Consider the following 22382-nt stretch of genomic DNA (forward strand, 5'->3'; position numbering starts at 1 on the left):
CCAGCCAGCCACCATGATAAAACATCTCTCTCAGCGGGCCCCCAGCCAGCCACCATGATAAAACATCTCTCTCAGCGGGCCCCCAGGCAGCCACCATGATAAAACATCTCTCTCAGTCGCCCCCAGCCAGCCACCATGATAAAACATCTCTCCCAGTCGCCCCCAGCCAGCCACCATGATAAAACATCTCTATCAGTGGCCCCCAGCCAGCCACCATGATAAAACATCTATCTCAGCGGCCCCCAGCCAGCTGCCACACGCCATCCCACCATGATAAAACGAGACGCCCCAAAACCCTGGCTGGCACCCCACCACCTCCACTCTCCAGGCGCCCCAAAACCCGGCTGGCACCCCACCACCTCCACTCTCACTGTCTGTAGTCGACAAAGAGCTGTGTGCGTGAAAGGATTGTGTGTGTGTTGTGTCCGTGTGTGTGCATCTGCGCGTGTATAGATTTTCATCCTGAGCTTCTGTTTTGTATTCGTCTGCCCCCCCCCCCCCCCCAAACGCCCCAGCTGTCCCCGGGCTCTGAGGATGACGACGGTGAAGGTCCTATCTGTGAGAAGCTGGGGCGGATCCAGTTCTCGGTTGGCTACAGCTTCCAGGACTCCACCCTGACCGTCAAGATTCTCAAGGTATCAGTGACACGGTTACAAAGCCAGAGTTGTGGGGTTTTAATTCCCCCTACGAAACGTACGTACGCGTCACTTGAAGTAACGACTGCTAATTGACATATGTTGTTGTTATTATGAAGGGCCAGGAGCTCCCTGCCAAGGACTTCTCTGGGACCTCTGACCCCTTCGTCAAGCTCTACCTGCTGCCGGACAAGAAGCACAAGCTGGAGACCAAGGTGAAGAGGAAGAACCTCAACCCTCACTGGAACGAGACCTTCCTGTTCGAGGGTACGTGGGGATTGTAATGCTCTTCTCATACCTGTATTACGGTACAGTTCTCTTCTCATACCTGTATTACGGTACAGTTCTCTTCTCATACCTGTATTACGGTACATGCTCTAATCACACCTGTGTTATGGTAGAATGCTTTTCTCATACCTGTATTATGTTAGAATGCTCTTATCATACCTGTATTACGGTAGAATGCTCTTCTCATTCCTGTATTACGGTAGAATGCTCTTCTTATACCTGTATTACGGTATAAAGCCCCTCTCATACCTGTATTACGGTATAATGCCCCTCTCATACCTGTATTACGGTATAATGCCCCTCTCATACTTGTATTACGGGCGAATGCTCTAATCATACCTGTATTACGGTATACGGCTCTAATCATACCTGTATTACGGTATGAGGCTCTAATCATACCTGTATTACGGTATAAGGCTCTAATCATACCTGTATTACGGTATACGGCTCTAATCATACCTGTATTATGGTATACGGCTCTAATCATACCTGTATTACGGTATATGGCTCTAATCATACCTGTATTACGGTATAAGGCTCTAATCATACCTGTATTACGGTATACGGCTCTAATCATACCTGTATTACGGTATACGGCTCTAATCATACCTGTATTACGGTATAAGGCTCTAATCATACGTGTATTACGGTATAATGCCCCTCTCATACCTGTATTACGGTACAATGCCCCTCTCATACCTGTATTACGGTACCTTACACAAGGTCGCCCTCTTTCTATCTCCTTTCTTACATTATTTGCTCAGAATATTTCTAAGACTATTACCTACAGTCGAAAAAATAACTTTTGGATATGAGATTGGTGATCCACAGCCCACACACTCCCCCACAGCCCGGTTCACCTGAAATTCACCCGGACATTCTACTTCCTGGACCTGGACCCATTAGGGTTGAACGGCAGGAACCCAGATTTACCGGGATTTACCATGCAAAACCACTCCATTTTCCCAGGATAAATAACTGTGAGAAAACTGGTAATTTATAATAAATTATTCATATGAACAGCATGGCGTGAAATGGAACTGTTAAATGATATTAGATGTCTAAATCTGGCTGCCCTACGACCTCTGATGATGAATCATCAACGCTCCGGGTAGGGAGAGACAGACCATCTCAGGGTGGAGACAGACAGACCATCTCAGGGTGGGGACAGACAGCCCTTCTCAGGGTGGAGACAGACAGACCATCTCAGGGTGGGGACAGACGGCCCATCTCGGGGTGGGGACAGGCGGCCCATCTCAGGGTGGGGACAGACGGCCCATCTCGGGGTGGGGACAGGCGGACCATCTCGGGTTGGGGACAGGCAGCCCTTCTCAGGGTGGAGACAGACAGACCATCTCAGGGTGGGGACAGACAGCCCTTCTCAGGGTGGGGACAGACGGCCCATCTCAGGGTGGGGACAGACAGCCCTTCTCAGGGTGGGGACAGACAGCCCTTCTCAGGGTGGAGACAGATACCCCTTCTCAGGGTGGGGAAAGACAGCCCTTCTCAGGGTGGAGTCAGACAGCCCTTCTCAGGGTGGGGACAGACAGCCCATCTCAGGGTGGGGACAGACAGCCCATCTGAGGGTGGGGACAGACGGCCCATCTCAGGGTGGGGACAGACAGCCCTTCTCAGGGTGGGGACAGACGGCCCATCTCAGGGTGGGGACAGACAGCCCATCTCGGGGTGGGGAGAGACAGCCCATCTCAGGGTGGGGACAGACAGACCATCTCAGGGTGGGGACAGACAGCCCTTCTCAGGGTGGGGACAGACAGCCCATCTCAGGGTGGAGTCAGACAGCCCTTCTCAGGGTGGGGACAGACAGCCCATCTCAGGGTGGGGACAGACAGCCCATCTCGGGGTGGGGAGAGACAGCCCATCTCAGGGTGGGGACAGACAGACCATCTCAGGGTGGGGACAGACAGCCCTTCTCAGGGTGGGGACAGACAGCCCATCTCAGGGTGGGGAAAGACAGCCCTTCTCAGGGTGGAGTCAGACAGCCCTTCTCAGGGTGAGGACAGACAGCCCATCTCAGGGTGGGGACAGACAGCCCATCTCAGGGTGGGGACAGACGGCCCATCTCAGGGTGGGGACAGACAGCCCATCTCAGGGTGGGGACAGACGGCCCATCTCAGGGTGGGGACAGACAGCCCTTCTCAGGGTGGGGACAGACGGCCCATCTCGGGGTGGGGACAGACAGCCCATCTCAGGGTGGGGACAGACAGCCCATCTCAGGGTGGGGACAGACAGCCCATCTCAGGGTGGGGACAGACAGCCCATCACAGATTGGAGGGCAATTCACAATGCATGTAGACCTATCTATCATCTCATCATGGTAACTTTTTTTTTCTTGTGACAGGTAGGCCTGAATTCCCTGCAGCATAGCCTATGCTACAGTAATATAAAGACAGAATACACGTCTAATTTACCCATCTTCGTCTGGCTTTCAGAGGTCACCTTGTTTTATTAATTGTAAAGATTATAATTTTTTTTAATTGCGGCGGCAGAGTTTGAAATAAGCCCTCGAATATCTTTGATTTAAATCAGTGCATAATCTCAGTCTTTCCCTCTCTCTCCGTCAACTCCATTCAAATATCATTCAAAATAGATAATGCTGTTCTAGATTGATTTATAGGCCTATAAATAGATGTCTTAGCCTACCTCTTTCAGGTAATAAATTCAATGCAGTATTAGCCTGATATTTAGATCATTAATGATGGGTTATGTATAATAATCTCCTAATTTATAGCCTCTGTCTCTTGCGCAATACCCACACACCTGTGCTCCGCTGGCCTCTCTCCTTAAACAACGCTCCTTGACTCTTGGAGTCCCATGCAGGAAAAGCTAGACTAGAATAGCTTGCTGGACATAACGTTTGTTTTTAGCATTTGTTATGCCAATGGACTATTTGAAGAGGGACACAAGCTCTTGTTTGTTCAAGCCCAAAAAAACCTTGTGCATATTTTGAAAGAAGAGTGAACATGAGATGGTGGTAGACTATAGCAGTACTACGTACCACGCTGCGCTTTGGTCCACTCCTCATTCTTCATCAGACGCGTTACAGAACTACCCACCACAAGCGGACCAAGCAGCGTGGTATGGAGGAGCAGAGACGTCAGGACTCCTGGACATGGGATACTGGACAGACAGGGACCCTGGAGACAGGCTGGGGAATATCGCCGACCGCAAGAAGAACTGTAGGCATATGGAGAGGCGGCGATATGAGGCAAGGCAACGCAGCAGGCACTAGAGGCAGCACCCCCCCCCCCCCAAAAAAAAATTGGGGGGCACACGGGGAGATTGGCGGAGTCAGGCGATAGACCTGAGCCTACTCCCCGTGCTTTCCGGAAACAGCTTGGTACTGGTCAGGCACCGTGTTATGCGGTGAAACGTACGGTGTCTTCAGTGCGCACTCATAGCCCGGAGCGCTATGTGAGAGTGGGCATCCGGCCAGGGCGGATTGTGCCAGCTCAGCATGTTTGGTCTCCGGTGCACCGTTTCGGCCCAGGGTATCCTGCGCCGGCTCTGCGTACTGTGTTTCCGTGGAGCTGGGATGGTTCAGTTCGCCCTATGCCTGCGCTCCGCCCGTCCCGGGCGAAAGTGGGCATTGAGCCAAATGGAGAGGCGCGAGTGTTAAGCACCAGCTCTCCAGTGCTCCCCCACAACCCGGTTCGACCTGTGCTTCCACTCTGGAGGGGCCGGGCTAAAATGGGCATTCAGCCTGGAGGAGTGGTGCCAAGGCTGCGCACCAGGGCTCCAGTGCTCCCCCACAGCCCGGTTCATCCGGTGCCTCTTAGAATAAGGCTGTAACTAACAAAATGTGGAAAAAGTCAAAGGGTATGAATACTTTCTGAAGGCACTGTATACATGAGGTTACTCAGGGTGTGATAGTGGTAGCGTATATTCCCGTCTGGAATATCATTGAATTCCAACCGCATTACCTCTCGGGATTATTTTCTTTGGTTATATTCACTCCCTCACATGCAGACACTGTGACGGCTCTCAAAGAACTACACGGGACTTTGTTCAAATTGGAAACGCATATCCTGAGGCTGCATATATTGAATCTGGGGGCTTTAATAAAGAAGATCGGAGGAAAGTGCTCCCAAAAGAAAACAGCAAGCAATACAGATTTAGAAGCACGGTGGCTTGGAAAAACTCCCTGGAAAGGTAGGAACCTAGAGAGGAACCAGGCTCTGAGGGGTGGCCAGTCCTCTTCTGGCTGTGCCGGGTGGAGATTATAAGAGTACATGGCCATTAAGACCAGATCGTTCTTCTTCAAACGTTCATAGAAAATCAGGAGGGTCAAATAATAATCGCAGGTCAGCAGCTGCAGGAGAAAATGTCAGTTGGCTTTTCATAGCCAAGCATTCAGAAGTCGAGACAGCATGTGAGGTAGAAAGAGAGAGAGAGAGAGTTGAAAACAGGTCCGGGACAAGGTAACCCGTCCGGTGTGCAGGTTTCCATAGTCGCCAGGCAGAACAGTTGAAACTGGAGTAGCAGAACGACCAAGTGCACTGGGGACAGCCAGGAGTCATCAGGCCAGGTTGTCCTGAGGCATGGTCCTCGGGCTCAGGTTCTCCGAGAGGGGAGGGAGAGAGAATTAGAGGGAGCATACTTAAATTCACACAGGACACCAGATAAGACAGGAGAATTACACCAGATATAAGAGACTGACCCTAACCCCTGGCACATAGACTATTGCAGCATGGATAGTGGAGGCTAAGACGGAAGGGTCGGGAGACACTGTGGCTCCGTCCGACGATAACCCCGGACAGGGCCAGCCATGCAGAATATGACCCCACCAATTTTGCGAAAGCACAGCCCCCACACCACTAGAGGGATATAAACAGACCATCAACTTACTACCCTGAGACTGAGTATAGTCTACGGAGATCTCCTCCACCGCACGAGCCCGAGGCGGCGCAAACTGGACAGGAAGATCACGACAGTGACTCAACACACTCAAGTGACGCACCCCTCCCAGGGATGTCATGGAAGAGCACTAGTAAGCCAGTGACTCAGTCCCCATAATAGGGTCAGAGGCAGAGAATCCCAGTGGAGAGAGGGGAGCCGGACAGGCAGAGACAGCAAGGGTGGTTCATCGCTCCAGTACCTTGCCGTTCACCTTCGCACCCCTGGGCCAGACTACACTCAATCATAGGACCTACTGAAGAGATGAGTCTTCAGTAAGGACTTAAAGGTTGAGACTGAGTCTGCGTCTCTCACATGAATAGGCAGACCATTCCATAAAAATGTAGCTCTATAGGAGAAACCCCTGCCTCCAGCTGTTTGCTTATAAATTCTAGGGACAGTAAGGAGGCCTGCGTCTTGTGACCGTAGTGCATGCGTAGGTATGTACGGCAGGACCAAATCATGGGGAGATAGGTAAGAGATAGGTAGCATGGCTACAAGGCCCTCACCCGCCTTCCTTCGGGAAATCTGACCAGGCCTCCAACCTGCTCTTCCCTGTCTATAGGCAGAAACTTAAGCAGGAAGCTCCTGTGGTTGGTAAGGACTGTTCAACATTGGTCTGAGTTCATCAGGAAGTGCATAGAGGATGTTGTTCCTACTGTGATTAGAACTTATCCAAACCATGGATTGATGGCAGCATTCACGCAAAACTAAAAGTGCGAACCAAGGCATTTAACCACGGCAAGGTGACTTGGAACGTGGACGTGTACAGACAGACCAGCTGTGACCTCCGTAAGGCAATCAAAGAAGCAAAAACATTAGTACAGAGACAAACTGGAGTTGCAATTCAACAGCTCAGACATGAGATGTATGTGGGCAGGGACTCCAGACAATCACAGGTTATAAAGGGAAGCCAGCCACCTCGCGGACACCGATGCCTTGCTCCCGGACAAGCTAAACACCTTCTTTGCTGGCTTCGAGGAAAACAACACTGAGCTGCCGGCGTAGGCCTCCGCCGTTCCTAAGGACTGTGTGCTCCCGATCTCCGTGGCCAATGTGAGTAAGACATATAAGCGTGTTAACCCTTGCAAGGCTACCAGCCCAGACTGGCATCCCAAGCCCTGTCCTCAGAGCATGAGTACACCAGCTGGCTGGAGTGTTTATGGACATATTCAATCATTCCCTATCCCAGTCTGTTGTCTCCACTTGCTTCAAGATGTCCACCATCATTCCTGCATCCAAGAAAGCTAAGGTAACTGAACTAAATAACTATCGCCCCGTAGCACTCACTTCTGTCATCATGAAGTGCTTTGAGAGGCTAGTTAAGGACCATATTGCCTCCACCTTACACCCTAGACCCACTACAATTTGCTTACCGCCCCAACAGCACCCCTCCTCTACTCCCAGTTCACCCATGACTGTGTGGCCACACACGTCTCAGACTCAATCATCAAGTTTGCTAACAACACAACAGTGGTAGACCTGATTACCAACAACGACAAAACAGCCTACAGGGAGGAGGTGAGTGTCTTGGCAGAGTGGTGCCAGGAAAATAACCTCCCTCTCAACGTCAACAAAACGAAGTACCTGATCGTGGACTTCAGGAAACAGCAGAGAGAGCACGCCCCCATCCCATATCAACAGGGCCGCAGTGGAGTGGGTCAAAAGCTTCAAGTCCCACATCACTGAAGACCGGAAATGCACACCGACAGTGTGCTGAAGAAAGGAGTCTGAAGAAATGTTGCTTGACCCCTAAATCCCTCACCAACTGCTACAGATTCACCATTGAGAGCATTCCCTATCCCAGTCTGTTGTCTCCACTTGCTTCAAGATGTCCACCATCATTCCTGCATCCAAGAAAGGCAGTATCACTGCCTGGGACGGCAATTGCACCTCCTGCAACCGCAGGGCTCTCCAGAGGGTGGTGCGGTCAGCCCAATGCAGCATAGGGGCACATTGACTGACTGACAGCCAGGACACCGAAAGCATCCAGTGTCACAGGAAGGCCAAGAAGACCATCAAGGACCTCAGCCACCCGAGCCACGGCTGTTCACCCCACTGTTTACCCTACTACCATCTAGCAGCATCAAAGCTGGGACAGAGAGACTGATAAACAGCTTATATGCCCATTCCATCAGGAGTTAAACAGCCACCACTAGAATACTTCTGCCCAGTACCCTGCCCTCTGCTGCCCCTTAGTCAGTGGCCATGTCCGAATAGCCATACTGGCAATTTTCAAAATTGTGTTGTTTCCTCACTTTTTTCACATCCCCATGTCTAATTGACAAGTGTAGACTTCACCGTGAAATGCTTTACTTTACAAGCCCTTAACCAACAGTGCAGTTCAAGAAAAATAAAATATTTACCAAGTTAGACTAAAATAAAAAAAGTAATACTAAAAACAACGCTGACAATTAGTATGACATCCTGTAATTTAATCAAAATACTTGATTATTGAAATGTTGCATACTATTAAACGTTTTGCTCAACGGCCTACAGTTTAAGACGGAAGTGTTGGGACACGCCCACTGTTACTAGCCTCCTACCACACGGTACTCTACCCTGCACCGTAGTCACTGTTACTAGCCTCCTACCACCCGGTACTCTACCCTGAACCTTAGTCACTGTTACTAGCCTCCTACCACCCGGTACTCTACCCTGAACCTTAGTCACTGTTACTAGCATCCTACCACCCTGAACCTTAGATACTGTTACTAGCCTCCTACCACCCGGTACTCTACCCTGAACCTTAGTCACTGTTACTAGCCTCCTACCACCCTGAACCTTAGTCACTGTTACTAGCCTCCTACCACCCGGTACTCTACCCTGCACCGTAGTCACTGTTACTAGCCTCCTACCACCCGGTACTCTACCCTGAACCTTAGTCACTGTTACTAGCCTCCTACCACCCGGTACTCTACCCTGCACCGTAGTCACTGTTACTAGCCTCCTACCACCCGGTACTCTACCCTGAACCTTAGTCACTGTTACTAGCCTCCTACCACCCGGTACTCTACCCTGCACCGTAGTCACTGTTACTAGCCTCCTACCACCCGGTACTCTACCCTGAACCTTAGTCACTGTTACTAGCCTCCTACCACCCGGTACTCTACCCTGAACCTTAGTCACTGTTACTAGCCTCCTACCACCCAGTACTCTACCCTGCACCGTAGTCACTGTTACTAGCCTCCTACCACCCGGTACTCTACCCTGAACCTTAGTCACTGTTACTAGCCTCCTACCACCCGGTACTCAACCCTGAACCTTAGTCACTGTTACTAGCCTCCTTCCACACGGTACTCTACCCTGCACCGTAGTCACTGTTACTAGCCTCCTACCACCCGGTACTCTACCCTGAACCTTAGTCACTGTTACTAGCCTCCTTCCACACGGTACTCTACCCTGCACCTTAGTCACTGTTACTAGCCTCCTACCACCCGGTACTCTACCCTGCACCTTAGTCACTGTTACTAGCCTCCTACCACCCAGTACTCTACCCTGCACCTTAGTCACTGTTACTAGCCTCCTTCCACACGGTACTCTACCCTGCACCGTAGTCACTGTTACTAGCCTCCTACCACCCGGTACTCTACCCTGAACCTTAGTCACTGTTACTAGCATCCTACCACCCGGTACTCTACCCTGCACCTTAGTCACTGTTACTAGCCTCCTACCACCCGGTACTCTACCCTGAACCTTAGTCACTGTTACCAGCATCCTACCACCCGGTACTCTACCCTGAACCTTAGTCACTGTTACTAGCATCCTACCACCCTGAACCTTAGTCACTGTTACTAGCCTCCTACCACCCGGTACTCTACCCTGAACCTTAGTCACTGTTACTAGCATCCTACCACCCGGTACTCTACCCTGAACCTTAGTCACTGTTACTAGCATCCTACCACCCGGTACTCTACCCTGAACCTTAGTCACTGTTACTAGCCTCCTACCACCCGGTACTCTACCCTGAACCTTAGTCACTGTTACTAGCCTCCTACCACCCGGTACTCTACCCTGCACCTTAGTCACTGTTACTAGCCTCCTACCACCCGGTACTCTACCCTGAACCTTAGTCACTGTTACTAGCCTCCTACCACCCGGTACTCTACCCTGCACCGTAGTCACTGTTACTAGCCTCCTACCACCCGGTACTCTACCCTGCACCTTAGTCACTGTTACTAGCCTGCTACCACCCTGCACCTTAGTCACTGTTACTAGCATCCTACCACCCTGAACCTAAGTCACTGTTACTAGCATCCTACCACCCTGAACCTTAGTCACTGTTACTAGCATCCTACCACCCTGAACCTTAGTCACTGTTACTAGCATCCTACCACCCTGAACCTTAGTCACTGTTACTAGCCTCCTACCACCCTGAAACTTAGTCACTGTTACTAGCCTCCTTCCACCCAGTACTCTACCCTGCACCTTAGTCACTGTTACTAGCCTCCTACCACCCGGTACTCAACCCTGAACCTTAGTCACTGTTACTAGCCTGCTACCACCCTGCACCTTAGTCACTGTTACTAGCATCCTACCACCCTGAACCTTAGTCACTGTTACTAGCATCCTACCACCCTGAACCTTAGTCACTGTTACTAGCATCCTACCACCCGGTACTCTACCCTGAACCTTAGTCACTGTTACTAGCATCCTACCACCCGGTACTCTACCCTGTACATTAGTCACTGTTACTAGCATCCTACCACCCTGAACCTTAGTCACTGTTACGAGCATCCTACCACCCTGAACCTTAGTCACTGTTACTAGTATCCTACCACCCGGTACTCTAACCTGAACCTTAGTCACTGTTACTAGCATCCTACCACCCGGTACTCTACCCCTTAGAGACTGTTACTAGCCTGCTACCACCCGGTACCCTACCCCTTAGAGACTGTTACTAGCCTGCTACCACCCGGTACTCTACCCTGAACCTTAGTCACTGTTACTAGCATCCTACCACCCTGTACCTTAGTCACTGTTACTAGCATCCTACCACCCTGAACCTTAGTCACTGTTACTAGCCTCCTACCACCCTGAACCTTAGATACTGTTACTAGCCTCCTACCACCCTGAACCTTAGATACTGTTACTAGCATCCTACCACCCTGAACCTTAGTCACTGTTACTAGCCTCCTACCACCCTGAACCTTAGATACTGTTACTAGCCTCCTACCACCCGGTACTCTACCCCTTAGAGACTGTTACTAGACGGCTACCACCTGGTACTCAACCCTGCACCTTAGAGACTGCTGCCCTATATACATAGTCACTGAACACTGGTCACTTTAAAACTGTTAATATATATACTGCTGTGCTACATTTTTTTAAATAAGTTAATCATTTTTGATTATTCCCGCGCTTGTTTGTCGTTTCCTGTATTGATTGACAGGAACTAGTAACACAAGCATCTTACTGCATCCACCGTAACACCTGCTAACTGTGTACACGACCAGTACAATTTGATTTGATTCGCTCAGGTTGTTGTCGAGGATATATGTCAGTCTTTTATTTAACCAGGAAGTCCTATTTAGGTCAAAAGACCTCGTTCCCAAGTGTGACTGTTTTCACACAACGGTTTTCTATCTATATCTCTCACTGTCGCTGTTTCTCCTTCTCTCTGTTTCTGCCTGTTTCTCTCTCCTCCCCCCCGCCCCTCCTTCTCCCTCCCACCCAGGTTTCCCGTATGAGAAGGTGAGGGAGAGGACTCTGTACCTCCAGGTGTTGGACTTTGACCGATTCAGTCGTAACGACCCCATCGGGGAGGTATCCATCCCTCTCAACAAGCTCAGTGACCTGGGACACATGCAGACCTTCTGGAAGGAGCTCAAACCCTGCATGGACGGAGCGGTAAGTAGTCAACTTTCCCCAACAATCCACGTTGTCAGACTGGACAGTCTTTCTCCATTCAACAGGCCTATTTACAGCTTATTTCTCTAGGTTTAATCATTGTCCAGTATTCTGTGACAGACCAGGGCCCGTACTCACTAAGTGTCTCAGAGTAGGTTTGCTACTTTGATCTAGGATCAGGTATCTCCCCTATTAGTCATTATGATTTAACATGTGAAACTGTTCCTGGGTTTAGTACTCCTACACTAAGATTCTTTGTGAGTATAGGCTCAGATCAAGGGTGATCTGTCTACACTGCATGCATTAAGTGACTAACTGCTGTGTCTGTCTGTCTGTCTGTCTGTCTGTCTGTCTGTCTGCCTGTGTTCCCCAGGGGAGGCGAGGGGACTTGCTGGTGTCTCTGTGCTATAACCCAACAGCCAACACCATCACTGTGAACATCATCAAAGCACGCAATCTCAAAGCCATGGACATAGGAGGAACATCAGGTTAGTCTTCTCTCCTTCCCTAATTCCCCCCTTCCCTCCCTCCCCTATAACCCTCTCAAAGTCATGGACATAGGAGGAAGATCAGGTTAGTCTCCTCTCCTTCCCTCATTCCCCCCTTCCCTCCCTCCCCTATAACCCTCTCAAAGCCATGGACATAGGAGGAAGATCAGGTTAGTCTCCTCTCCTTCCCTCCTTCCCTCCTTCCCTCCCTCCCCTATAACCCTCTCAAAGCCATGGACATAGGAGGAACATCAGGTTAGTCTCCTCTCCTTCCCTCCTTCCCCCCTTCCCTCCCTCCCCTATAACCCTCTCAAAGCCATGGACATTGGGTCTCCCTCCTTCCCTCCCTCATTCCCTCCACCATCACCCCCTGAATCCCTTTCTCAAAGGCTTTGTCTCGGGGAGTCTCGGGAAGACTCTGGGAGTCTCGGGAAGACTCTGGGAGTCTCGGGGGGAAGACTCTGGGAGTCTCGGGAAGACTCTGGGAGTCTCGGGGGTCTCTCTGGGAGTCTCGGGAAGACTCTGGGCGTCTCGGGGGTCTCTCTGGGAGTCTCGGGAAGACCCTGGGAGTCTCGGGGGTCTCTCTGGGAGTCTCGGGAAGACTCTGGGAGTCTCGGGAAGACTCTGGGAGGCTCTGGAAGACTCTGGGAGTCTCTGGGAGTCTCGGGAAGACTCTGGGAGTCTCTGGGAGTCTCGGAGTCTCGGGAAGACTCTGGGAGTCTCGGGGAGTCTCGGGAAGACTCTGGGAGTCTCGGGGAGTCTCGGGAAGTCTCGGGGAGTCTCGGGGAGTCTCAGGAAGTCTCGGGGGATCTGTAGAATCTATGGAGTTCTAATCCCGTATTTCCTGTTCCTAACCATATCTGACTGTTTCTCATATGACAAGTGGAAGAACGGAGGTTGGGTGATAGACTTAGAGACACAGAAAGAAATTATGGGCACAGTCGATCGGCCAAACCGGGGCTAGAACCCCCCGTGTCCAAGAGTGCATGTGTGGTCTGGAGTCCTGGGTTTTACTGTTACACCAGACTCCATTATAAGTCCTGAGTGTTACTGCTGTCCTGAGTGTTACTGCTACACCAGACTCCATTATAAGTCCTGAGTGTTACTGCTACACCAGACTCCATTATAAGTCCTGAGTGTTACTGCTACACCAGACTCCATTATAAGTCCTGAGTGTTACTGCTACACCAGACTCCATTATAAGTCCTGAGTGTTACTGCTACACCAGACTCCATTATAAGTCCTGAGTGTTACTGCTACACCAGACTCCATTATAAGTCCTTAGTGTTACTGCTGTCCTGAGTGTTACTGCTACACCAGACTCCATTATAAGTCCTGAGTGTTACTGCTGTCCTGAGTGTTACTGCTACACCAGACTCCATTATAAGTCCTGAGTGTTACTGCTGTCCTGAGTGTTACTGCTACACCAGACTCCATTATAAGTCCTGAGTGTTACTGCTACACCAGACTCCATTATAAGTCCTGAGTGTTACTGCTACACCAGACTCCATTATAAGTCCTGAGTGTTACTGCTACACCAGACTCCATTATAAGTCCTGAGTGTTACTGCTACATCAGACTCCATTATAAGTCCTGAGTGTTACTGCTGTCCTGAGTGTTACTGCTACACCAGACTCCATTATAAGTCCTGAGTGTTACTGCTGTCCTGAGTGTTACTGCTACACCAGACTCCATTATAAGTCCTGAGTGTTACTGCTGTCCTGAGTGTTACTGCTACACCAGACTCCATTATAAGTCCTTAGTGTTACTGCTACATCAGACTCCATTATAAGTCCTGAGTGTTACTGCTACACCAGACTCCATTATAAGTCCTGAGTGTTACTGCTACACCAGACTCCATTATAAGTCCTGAGTGTTACTGCTACATCAGACTCCATTATAAGTCCTGAGTGTTACTGCTGTCCTGAGTGTTACTGCTACACCAGACTCCATTATAAGTCCTGAGTGTTACTGCTGTCCTGAGTGTTACTGCTACACCAGACTCCATTATAAGTCCTGAGTGTTACTGCTGTCCTGAGTGTTACTGCTACACCAGACTCCATTATAAGTCCTGAGTGTTACTGCTACACCAGACTCCATTATAAGTCCTGAGTGTTACTGCTACATCAGACTCCATTATAAGTCCTGAGTGTTACTGCTACACCAGACTCCATTATAAGTCCTGAGTGTTACTGCTACATCAGACTCCATTATAAGTCCTGAGTGTTACTGCTACACCAGACTCCATTATAAGTCCTGAGTGTTACTGCTACACCAGACTCCATTATAAGTCCTGAGTGTTACTGCTACACCAGACTCCATTATAAGTCCTGAGTGTTACTGCTACACCAGACTCCATTATAAGTCCTGAGTGTTACTGCTACACCAGACTCCATTATAAGTCCTGAGTGTTACTGCTACACCAGACTCCATTATAAGTCCTTAGTGTTACTGCTACATCAGACTCCATTATAAGTCCTGAGTGTTACTGCTACACCAGACTCCATTATAAGTCCTGAGTGTTACTGCTACACCAGACTCCATTATAAGTCCTGAGTGTTACTGCTACACCAGACTCCATTATAAGTGATTCTAAGGCTGTTCTTTTCATTCATTATTTGTCACGGCGACCACACAGTGAGTGTTTAATGTTACAGTCTAGGGGTCATCTAGTCGAGTCACAACACCTCACACACACACACACTCACACACTCACAAAAACACGCACACAGACAGTTCCAATAGCAAGGTGACCTTCTATGACAGAGGCACGCATCACGCCACAGCTGTGGCTAGCTATAGCTCTATATCTAGCAGAATAATCTACTGCCCCTGGCCTACTGATGTCTGCTTCAGCTAAACTCCCTCTCTCTCTCTCTCTCTCTCTCTCTGTCTCTCTCTCTCTCTCTCTCTCTCTCTCTCTCTCTCTCTCGCTCTGTCCATCTTTTTGTCTGCCATAGAATGAATAGGTCTCTAGCTTCGATAGGGTCTCTGTGGTCACTCCTTCAGGTTTAGTCTGGTATTTAACGGTTAGTCAGAGACTATTACTGCACCAGGAATACTTGTCTGTTTGGTCTGTTTGGTTGGTATGACGACGACACTAGATCAAACCAAATGTAACCCATAGCTCTCTGTAAGACCATAATAAAGATAAATAAATATACATTTTACTAGGCAAGTCAGTTAAGAACAAACACTTATTTTCAGTGACAGCCTAGGAATAGTGGGTTAACTGCCTGTTAACCCAGAACGACAGATTTGTACCTTGTCAGCTCGGGGATTTGAACTTGCAATCTTCCGGTTACTAGTCTAATGCTCTAACCACTAGGCTACACTGCCGCCCCTAACTAAATAAATAAATAAAGATAAGCATATAGCCTGCGAGGGGATCCAATCACCGACATGAAAACTACACAGTCGGGGAGCATCGGAACATTCCAGAAAGAAAAAAACGATGTTGAGAGGATTTTTTTTTATTGCAAATGTTGACAGGCATTTTCCCTCCGTCAAAATGAGTTTAGTCACCTCAACTTGCTCAATTTCCACATTATTGATTAAAAGATTTAGTTGAGGTTTAGGGTAGATTGACACCCCTGCTCTACCAGAATCAGTAGATTGACACCCCTGCTCCATTAGAATCGGTAGATTGACACCCCTGCTCTATCAGAATCAGTAGATTGACACCCCTGCTCTATCAGAATCAGTAGATTGACACCCCTGCTCTACCAGAATCAGTAGATTAACACCCCTGCTCTACCAGAATCAGTAGATTGACACCCCTGCTCTATCAGAATCAGTAGATTGACACCCCTGCTCTACCAGAATCCGTAGATTGACACCCCTGCTCTATCAGAATCAGTAGATTAACACCCCTGCTCTACCAGAATCAGTAGATTGACACCCCTGCTCTACCAGAATCAGTAGATTGACACCCCTGCTCTACCAGAATCAGTAGATTAACACCCCTGCTCTACCAGAATCAGTAGATTGACACCCCTGCGCTATTAGAATCAGTAGATTGACACCCCTGCTCTACCAGAATCAGTAGATTAACACCCCTGCTCTATTAGAATCAGTAGATTAACACCCCTGCTCTACCAGAATCAGTAGATTAACACCCCTGCGCTATTACAATCAGTAGATTAACACCCCTGCTCTATTAGAATCAGTAGATTAACACCCCTGCTCTATTAGAATCAGTAGATTAACACCCCTGCTCTATTAGAATCAGTAGATTGACACCCCTGCTCTACCAGAATCAGTAGATTAACACCCCTGCTCTATTAGAATCAGTAGATTAACACCCCTGCTCTATTAGAATCAGTAGATTGACACCCCTGCTCTACCAGAATCAGTAGATTAACACCCCTGCTCTATTAGAATCAGTAGATTAACACCCCTGCTCTATTAGAATCAGTAGATTGACACCCCTGCTCTACCAGAATCAGTAGATTAACACCCCTGCTCTATTAGAATCAGTAGATTGACACCCCTGCTCTACCAGAATCAGTAGATTAACACCCCTGCTCTATTAGAATCAGTAGATTAACACCCCTGCTCTATTAGAATCAGTAGATTAACACCCCTGCTCTATTACAATCAGTAGATTGACACCCCTGCTCTACCAGAATCAGTAGATTAACACCCCTGCTCTATTAGAATCAGTAGATTGACACCCCTGCTCTATTACAATCAGTAGATTAACACCCCTGCTCTATTAGAATCAGTAGATTGACACCCCTGCTCTATTACAATCAGTAGATTGACACCCCTGCTCTACCAGAATCAGTAGATTAACACCCCTGCTCTATTAGAATCAGTAGATTGACACCCCTGCTCTACCAGAATCAGTAGATTAACACCCCTGCTCTACCAGAATCAGTAGATTAACACCCCTGCTCTACCAGAATCAGTAGATTGACACCCCTGCTCTATTAGAATCAGTAGATTAACACCCCTGCTCTATTAGAATCAGTAGATTGACACCCCTGCTCTACCAGAATCAGTAGATTGACACCCCTGCTCTACCAGAATCAGTAGATTAACACCCCTGCTCTACCAGAATCAGTAGATTGACACCCCTGCTCTACCAGAATCAGTAGATTGACACCCCTGCTCTACCAGAATCAGTAGATTGACACCCCTGCTCTACCAGAATCAGTAGATTAACACCCCTGCTCTATTAGAATCAGTAGATTGACACCCCTGCTCTACCAGAATCAGTAGATTGACACCCCTGCTCTACCAGAATCAGTAGATTGACACCCCTGCTCTACCAGAATCAGTAGATTAACACCCCTGCTCTACCAGAATCAGTAGATTGACACCCCTGCTCTATTAGAATCAGTAGATTAACACCCCTGCTCTATTAGAATCAGTAGATTGACACCCCTGCTCTACCAGAATCAGTAGATTGACACCCCTGCTCTACCAGAATCAGTAGATTAACACCCCTGCTCTACCAGAATCAGTAGATTGACACCCCTGCTCTACCAGAATCAGTAGATTGACACCCCTGCTCTACCAGAATCAGTAGATTGACACCCCTGCTCTACCAGAATCAGTAGATTGACACCCCTGCTCTACCAGAATCAGTAGATTGACACCCCTGCTCTACCAGAATCAGTAGATTAACACCCCTGCTCTACCAGAATCAGTAGATTAACACCCCTGCTCTACCAGAATCAGTAGATTAACACCCCTGCGCTATTACAATCAGTAGATTGACACCCCTGCTCTACCAGAATCAGTAGATTAACACCCCTGCTCTATTAGAATCAGTAGATTGACACCCCTGCTCTACCAGAATCAGTAGATTGACACCCCTGCTCTACCAGAATCAGTAGATTAACACCCCTGCTCTATTAGAATCAGTAGATTGACACCCCTGCTCTACCAGAATCAGTAGATTAACACCCCTGCTCTATTAGAATCAGTAGATTAACACCCCTGCTCTACCAGAATCAGTAGATTAACACCCCTGCTCTATTAGAATCAGTAGATTAACACCCCTGCTCTATTAGAATCAGTAGATTAACACCCCTGCTCTATTAGAATCAGTAGATTAACACCCCTGCTCTATTAGAATCAGTAGATTAACACCCCTGCTCTACCAGAATCAGTAGATTAACACCCCTGCGCTATTAGAATCAGTAGATTGACACCCCTGCTCTACCAGAATCAGTAGATTAACACCCCTGCTCTATTAGAATCAGTAGATTGACACCCCTGCTCTACCAGAATCAGTAGATTGACACCCCTGCTCTACCAGAATCAGTAGATTAACACCCCTGCTCTATTAGAATCAGTAGATTAACACCCCTGCTCTATTAGAATCAGTAGATTAACACCCCTGCTCTATTAGAATCAGTAGATTAACACCCCTGCTCTATTAGAATCAGTAGATTAACACCCCTGCTCTACCAGAATCAGTAGATTGACACCCCTGCTCTATTAGAATCAGTAGATTAACACCCCTGCTCTATTAGAATCAGTAGATTGACACCCCTGCTCTATTAGAATCAGTAGATTGACACCCCTGCTCTATTAGAATCAGTAGATTGACACCCCTGCTCTATTAGAATCAGTAGATTAACACCCCTGCTCTATTAGAATCAGTAGATTGACACCCCTGCTCTATTAGAATCAGTAGATTGACACCCCTGCTCTATTAGAATCAGTAGATTGACACCCCTGCTCTATTAGAATCAGTAGATTGACACCCCTGCTCTACCAGAATCAGTAGATTAACACCCCTGCTCTATTAGAATCAGTAGATTAACACCCCTGCTCTATTAGAATCAGTAGATTGACACCCCTGCTCTATTAGAATCAGTAGATTAACACCCCTGCTCTATCAGAATCAGTAGATTGACACCCCTGCTCTACCAGAATCAGTAGATTAACACCCCTGCTCTACCAGAATCAGTAGATTAACACCCCTGCTCTATTAGAATCAGTAGATTAACACCCCTGCTCTACCAGAATCAGTAGATTGACACCCCTGCTCTATTAGAATCAGTAGATTAACACCCCTGCTCTATTAGAATCAGTAGATTGACACCCCTGCTCTATTAGAATCAGTAGATTGACACCCCTGCTCTATTAGAATCAGTAGATTGACACCCCTGCTCTATTAGAATCAGTAGATTAACACCCCTGCTCTATTAGAATCAGTAGATTGACACCCCTGCTCTATTAGAATCAGTAGATTGACACCCCTGCTCTACCAGAATCAGTAGATTCGATATTCCTTTGATATTGTCTCCGTGTGTGTCCTAACCTGTTGCATTCTACTTCTCTCCTCCTCCTCCCCCTTCTCTTCCTCCTTCTTTTCCTCCTCTTCCTTCTACTCTTCCTCCTTCTCTTTCTTCTCTTCCTCCTACTCTTCCTCCACCTCCTCCTCTTCTCTTTCCTCCTCATCTTCTCCATCTCCTCCTCCATATCCTACGCTTCTTCCTCCTCTTCCTCCTCCTCCTCTTCCTCCTCCACCACCTCCTCCTTTTCTTCCTCCTCCTCCTCTACCTCTACCTCCTCTTCCTCTTACTCCTCCTCCTCCTCCTCCACCTCCTCCTATTCTTCCTCCTCCTTCTCTTCTTCCTCCTCCTCTTGCTCCTCCTCCACCTCCTCCTATTCTTCCTCCTCCTCCTCTTCTTCCTCCTCCTCCTCTTCTTCTTCCTCCTCCTCGTCCTCCTCCTCCTATTCTTCCTCCTCCCCCTCCTCCTCCTCATCCTCTTCTTCCTCCTCCTCCTCTTCTTCCTCCTACTCCTCCTCCACCCCTCCTCCTCTTCTTCCTCCTCCTCTTCTTCCTCCTCCTCCTCCTCCACCCCTCCTCCTATTCTTCCTCCTCTTCTTCCTCCTCCTCCTCTTCTTCCTCCTACTCCTCCTCCACCCCTCCTCCTCTTCTTCCTCCTCCTCTTCTTCCTCCTCCTCCTCCTCCACCCCTCCTCCACCCCTCCTCCTCTTCTTCCTCCTCCTCCTCTTCTTCCTCCTACTCCTCCTCCACCCCTCCTCCTCTTCTTCCTCCTCCTCCTCCTCCTCCACCCCTCTTCCTATTCTTCCTCTCCTCCTCCTCCTCCTCCTCCTCTTCTTCCTCCTCCCTCCTATTCTTCTTCCTCCTCCTCCTCTTCTTCCTCCTCTTCTTCCTCCTCCCTCCTATTCTTCTTCCTCCTCCTCCTCCTTCTCCTCTTCCTCTCCTCCTCCTCCTCCTCCTCTTCTTCCTCCTCCTCCTCCTCCTCCTCCTCTTCTTCCTCCTCCCTCCTATTCTTCTTCCTCCTCCTCCTTCTCCTCCTCTTCTTCCTCCTCCTCCCCCTCCTCCTATTCTTCCTATTCCTCCTCCTCCTCCTCCTATTCTTCCTCCTCCTCCTCCTCCTCCTCCTCCTCCTCTTCTTCCTCCTCCTCCTCCTATTCTTCCTCCTCCTCCTCCTCCTCCTCCTCCTCCTCCTCCTCCTCCTCCTCCTCCTCCTTTCAGACCCCTATGTGAAGCTGTGGCTGATGCACAAGGACAAGCGTATTGAGAAGAAGAAGACAGTGACCATAAAGTGTTGTCTCAACCCCGTCTTCAATGAGTCTTTCCCCTTCGAGGTTCCGGCCCACGTCCTCCGGGAGACCACCATCATCATCACCGTCATGGACAAGGACCGGCTCAGCCGCAATGACGTCATTGGCAAGGTAACCAACGCTCTGTGGTAACCTTGCTCTGCCCCCTCCCACTTTACCTGAGCATCTCTGATTGGCTCATTGTGAAAATCTCTCTGTCTCTGTCTCTCTCTCTCTCTCTCTCTCTCTCTCTCTCTCTCTCTGTCTCTCTCTCTCTGTCTCTCTCTCTCTCTCTGTCTCTCTCTCTCTGTCTCTCTCGCTCTGTCTCTCTCTCTCTCTCTCTCTCTCTCAGATCTACCTATCTTGGAAGAGTGGTCCAGCGGAGGTGAAACACTGGAAGGACATGATGGGCCGGCCGCGTACTAATGTGGCCCAATGGCACGCTCTCAAGGCCTGATCGTCCCGCCTACCCCCTCTCCAGTGACCCCGCCACTCCCTCTAGTCTCCAACATTAAGGCCCTCCCCCTCCCTCCGACGTCCAATCCCCATCCTTATGCACAACACTGACTAGCTGCCAGGCTACGAAACACGGGTACAATTAGCCATCCGCTCACTTTACCTTTAAACCCCTCGGCTCTCTTCTTCTCCTCTCCTCCTCTGTTCTCTCTATCTATTCTGCTTCTCTATATATTTCCTCCTGTTATCTTTTTATTCAACCCTGTCTCTCTCCTTCACTCTGCCAATGGTCCCCCTGTTTCTGTTTGTCTGCCTCTGTGTGTGTGTGTGAGTGTCTGTCTCTGAGGTTTTTCTCTTCCCTGTCTTCCCCATCCCTGATCTTCTCTTCCCTGTCTTCTCCATCCCTGGTCTTCTCTTCCCTGTCTTCGCCATCCCTGGTCTTCTCTTCCCTGTCTTCGCCATCCCTGGTCTTCTCTTCCCTGTCTTCGCCATCCCTGGTCTTCTCTTCCCTGTCTTCGCCGTCCCTGGTCTTCTCTTCCCTGTCTTCTCCATCCCTGGTCTTCTCTTCCCTGTCTTCGCCATCCCTGGTCTTCTCTTCCCTGTCTTCGCCATCCCTGGTCTTCTCTTCCCTGTCTTCCCCATCCCTGGTCTTATCTTCCCTGTCTTCTCTATCGCTGGTCTTCTCTTCCCTGTCTTCTCCATCCCTGGTCTTCTCTTCCCTGTCTTCTCCATCCCTGGTCTTCTCTTCCCTGTCTTCTCCATCCCTGGTCTTCTCTTCCCTGTCTTCGCCATCCCTGGTCTTCTCTTCCCTGTCTTCTCCATCCCTGGTCTTCTCTTCCCTGTCTTCGCCATCCCTGGTCTTCTCTTCCCTGTCTTCCCCATCCCTGGTCTTATCTTCCCTGTCTTCTCTATCGCTGGTCTTCTCTTCCCTGTCTTCTCCATCCCTGGTCTTCTCTTCCCTGTCTTCTCCATCCCTGGTCTTCTCTTCCCTGTCTTCTCTATCCCTGGTCTTCTCTTCCCTGTCTTCTCCATCCCTGGTCTTCTCTTCCCTGTCTTCCCCATCCCTGGTCTTCTCTTCCCTGTCTTCTCCATCCCTGGTCTTCTCTTCCCTATCTTCTCCATCCCTGGTCTTCTCTTCCCTGTCTTCTCCATCCCTGGTCTTCTCTTCCCTGTCTTCTCCATCCCTAGACAATACTTATGGTGTGTCCCCCTC

General features: G+C 49.2%; 1 protein-coding gene across 3 annotated transcripts in view; it reads left to right on the forward strand.

Moving 5' to 3' along the window:
- LOC118945757 (synaptotagmin-7) overlaps positions 1-22382 on the forward strand; it is a 311878-nt gene that overhangs the window by 288738 nt on the left and 758 nt on the right. For all 3 annotated transcript variants that reach the window (XM_090230969.1, XM_036968511.2, XM_090230967.1), the window contains 6 exons: positions 516-635; positions 755-902; positions 11515-11687; positions 12061-12175; positions 20646-20845; positions 21066-22382. The exon at positions 21066-22382 is cut by the window's right edge and continues 758 nt beyond it. In XM_090230969.1, the coding sequence (XP_090087095.1) occupies positions 516-635; positions 755-902; positions 11515-11687; positions 12061-12175; positions 20646-20845; positions 21066-21170 (861 nt within the window). In that variant the 3' untranslated portion in view covers positions 21171-22382. The remainder of the gene's footprint in view (positions 1-515; positions 636-754; positions 903-11514; positions 11688-12060; positions 12176-20645; positions 20846-21065) is intronic.

The sequence above is a fragment of the Oncorhynchus mykiss genome, chromosome 4 (genome assembly GCF_057628025.1).
Source record: "Oncorhynchus mykiss isolate SJ-2025 chromosome 4, ASM5762802v1, whole genome shotgun sequence".
Classification (NCBI taxonomy): Eukaryota; Metazoa; Chordata; class Actinopteri; order Salmoniformes; family Salmonidae; genus Oncorhynchus; species Oncorhynchus mykiss.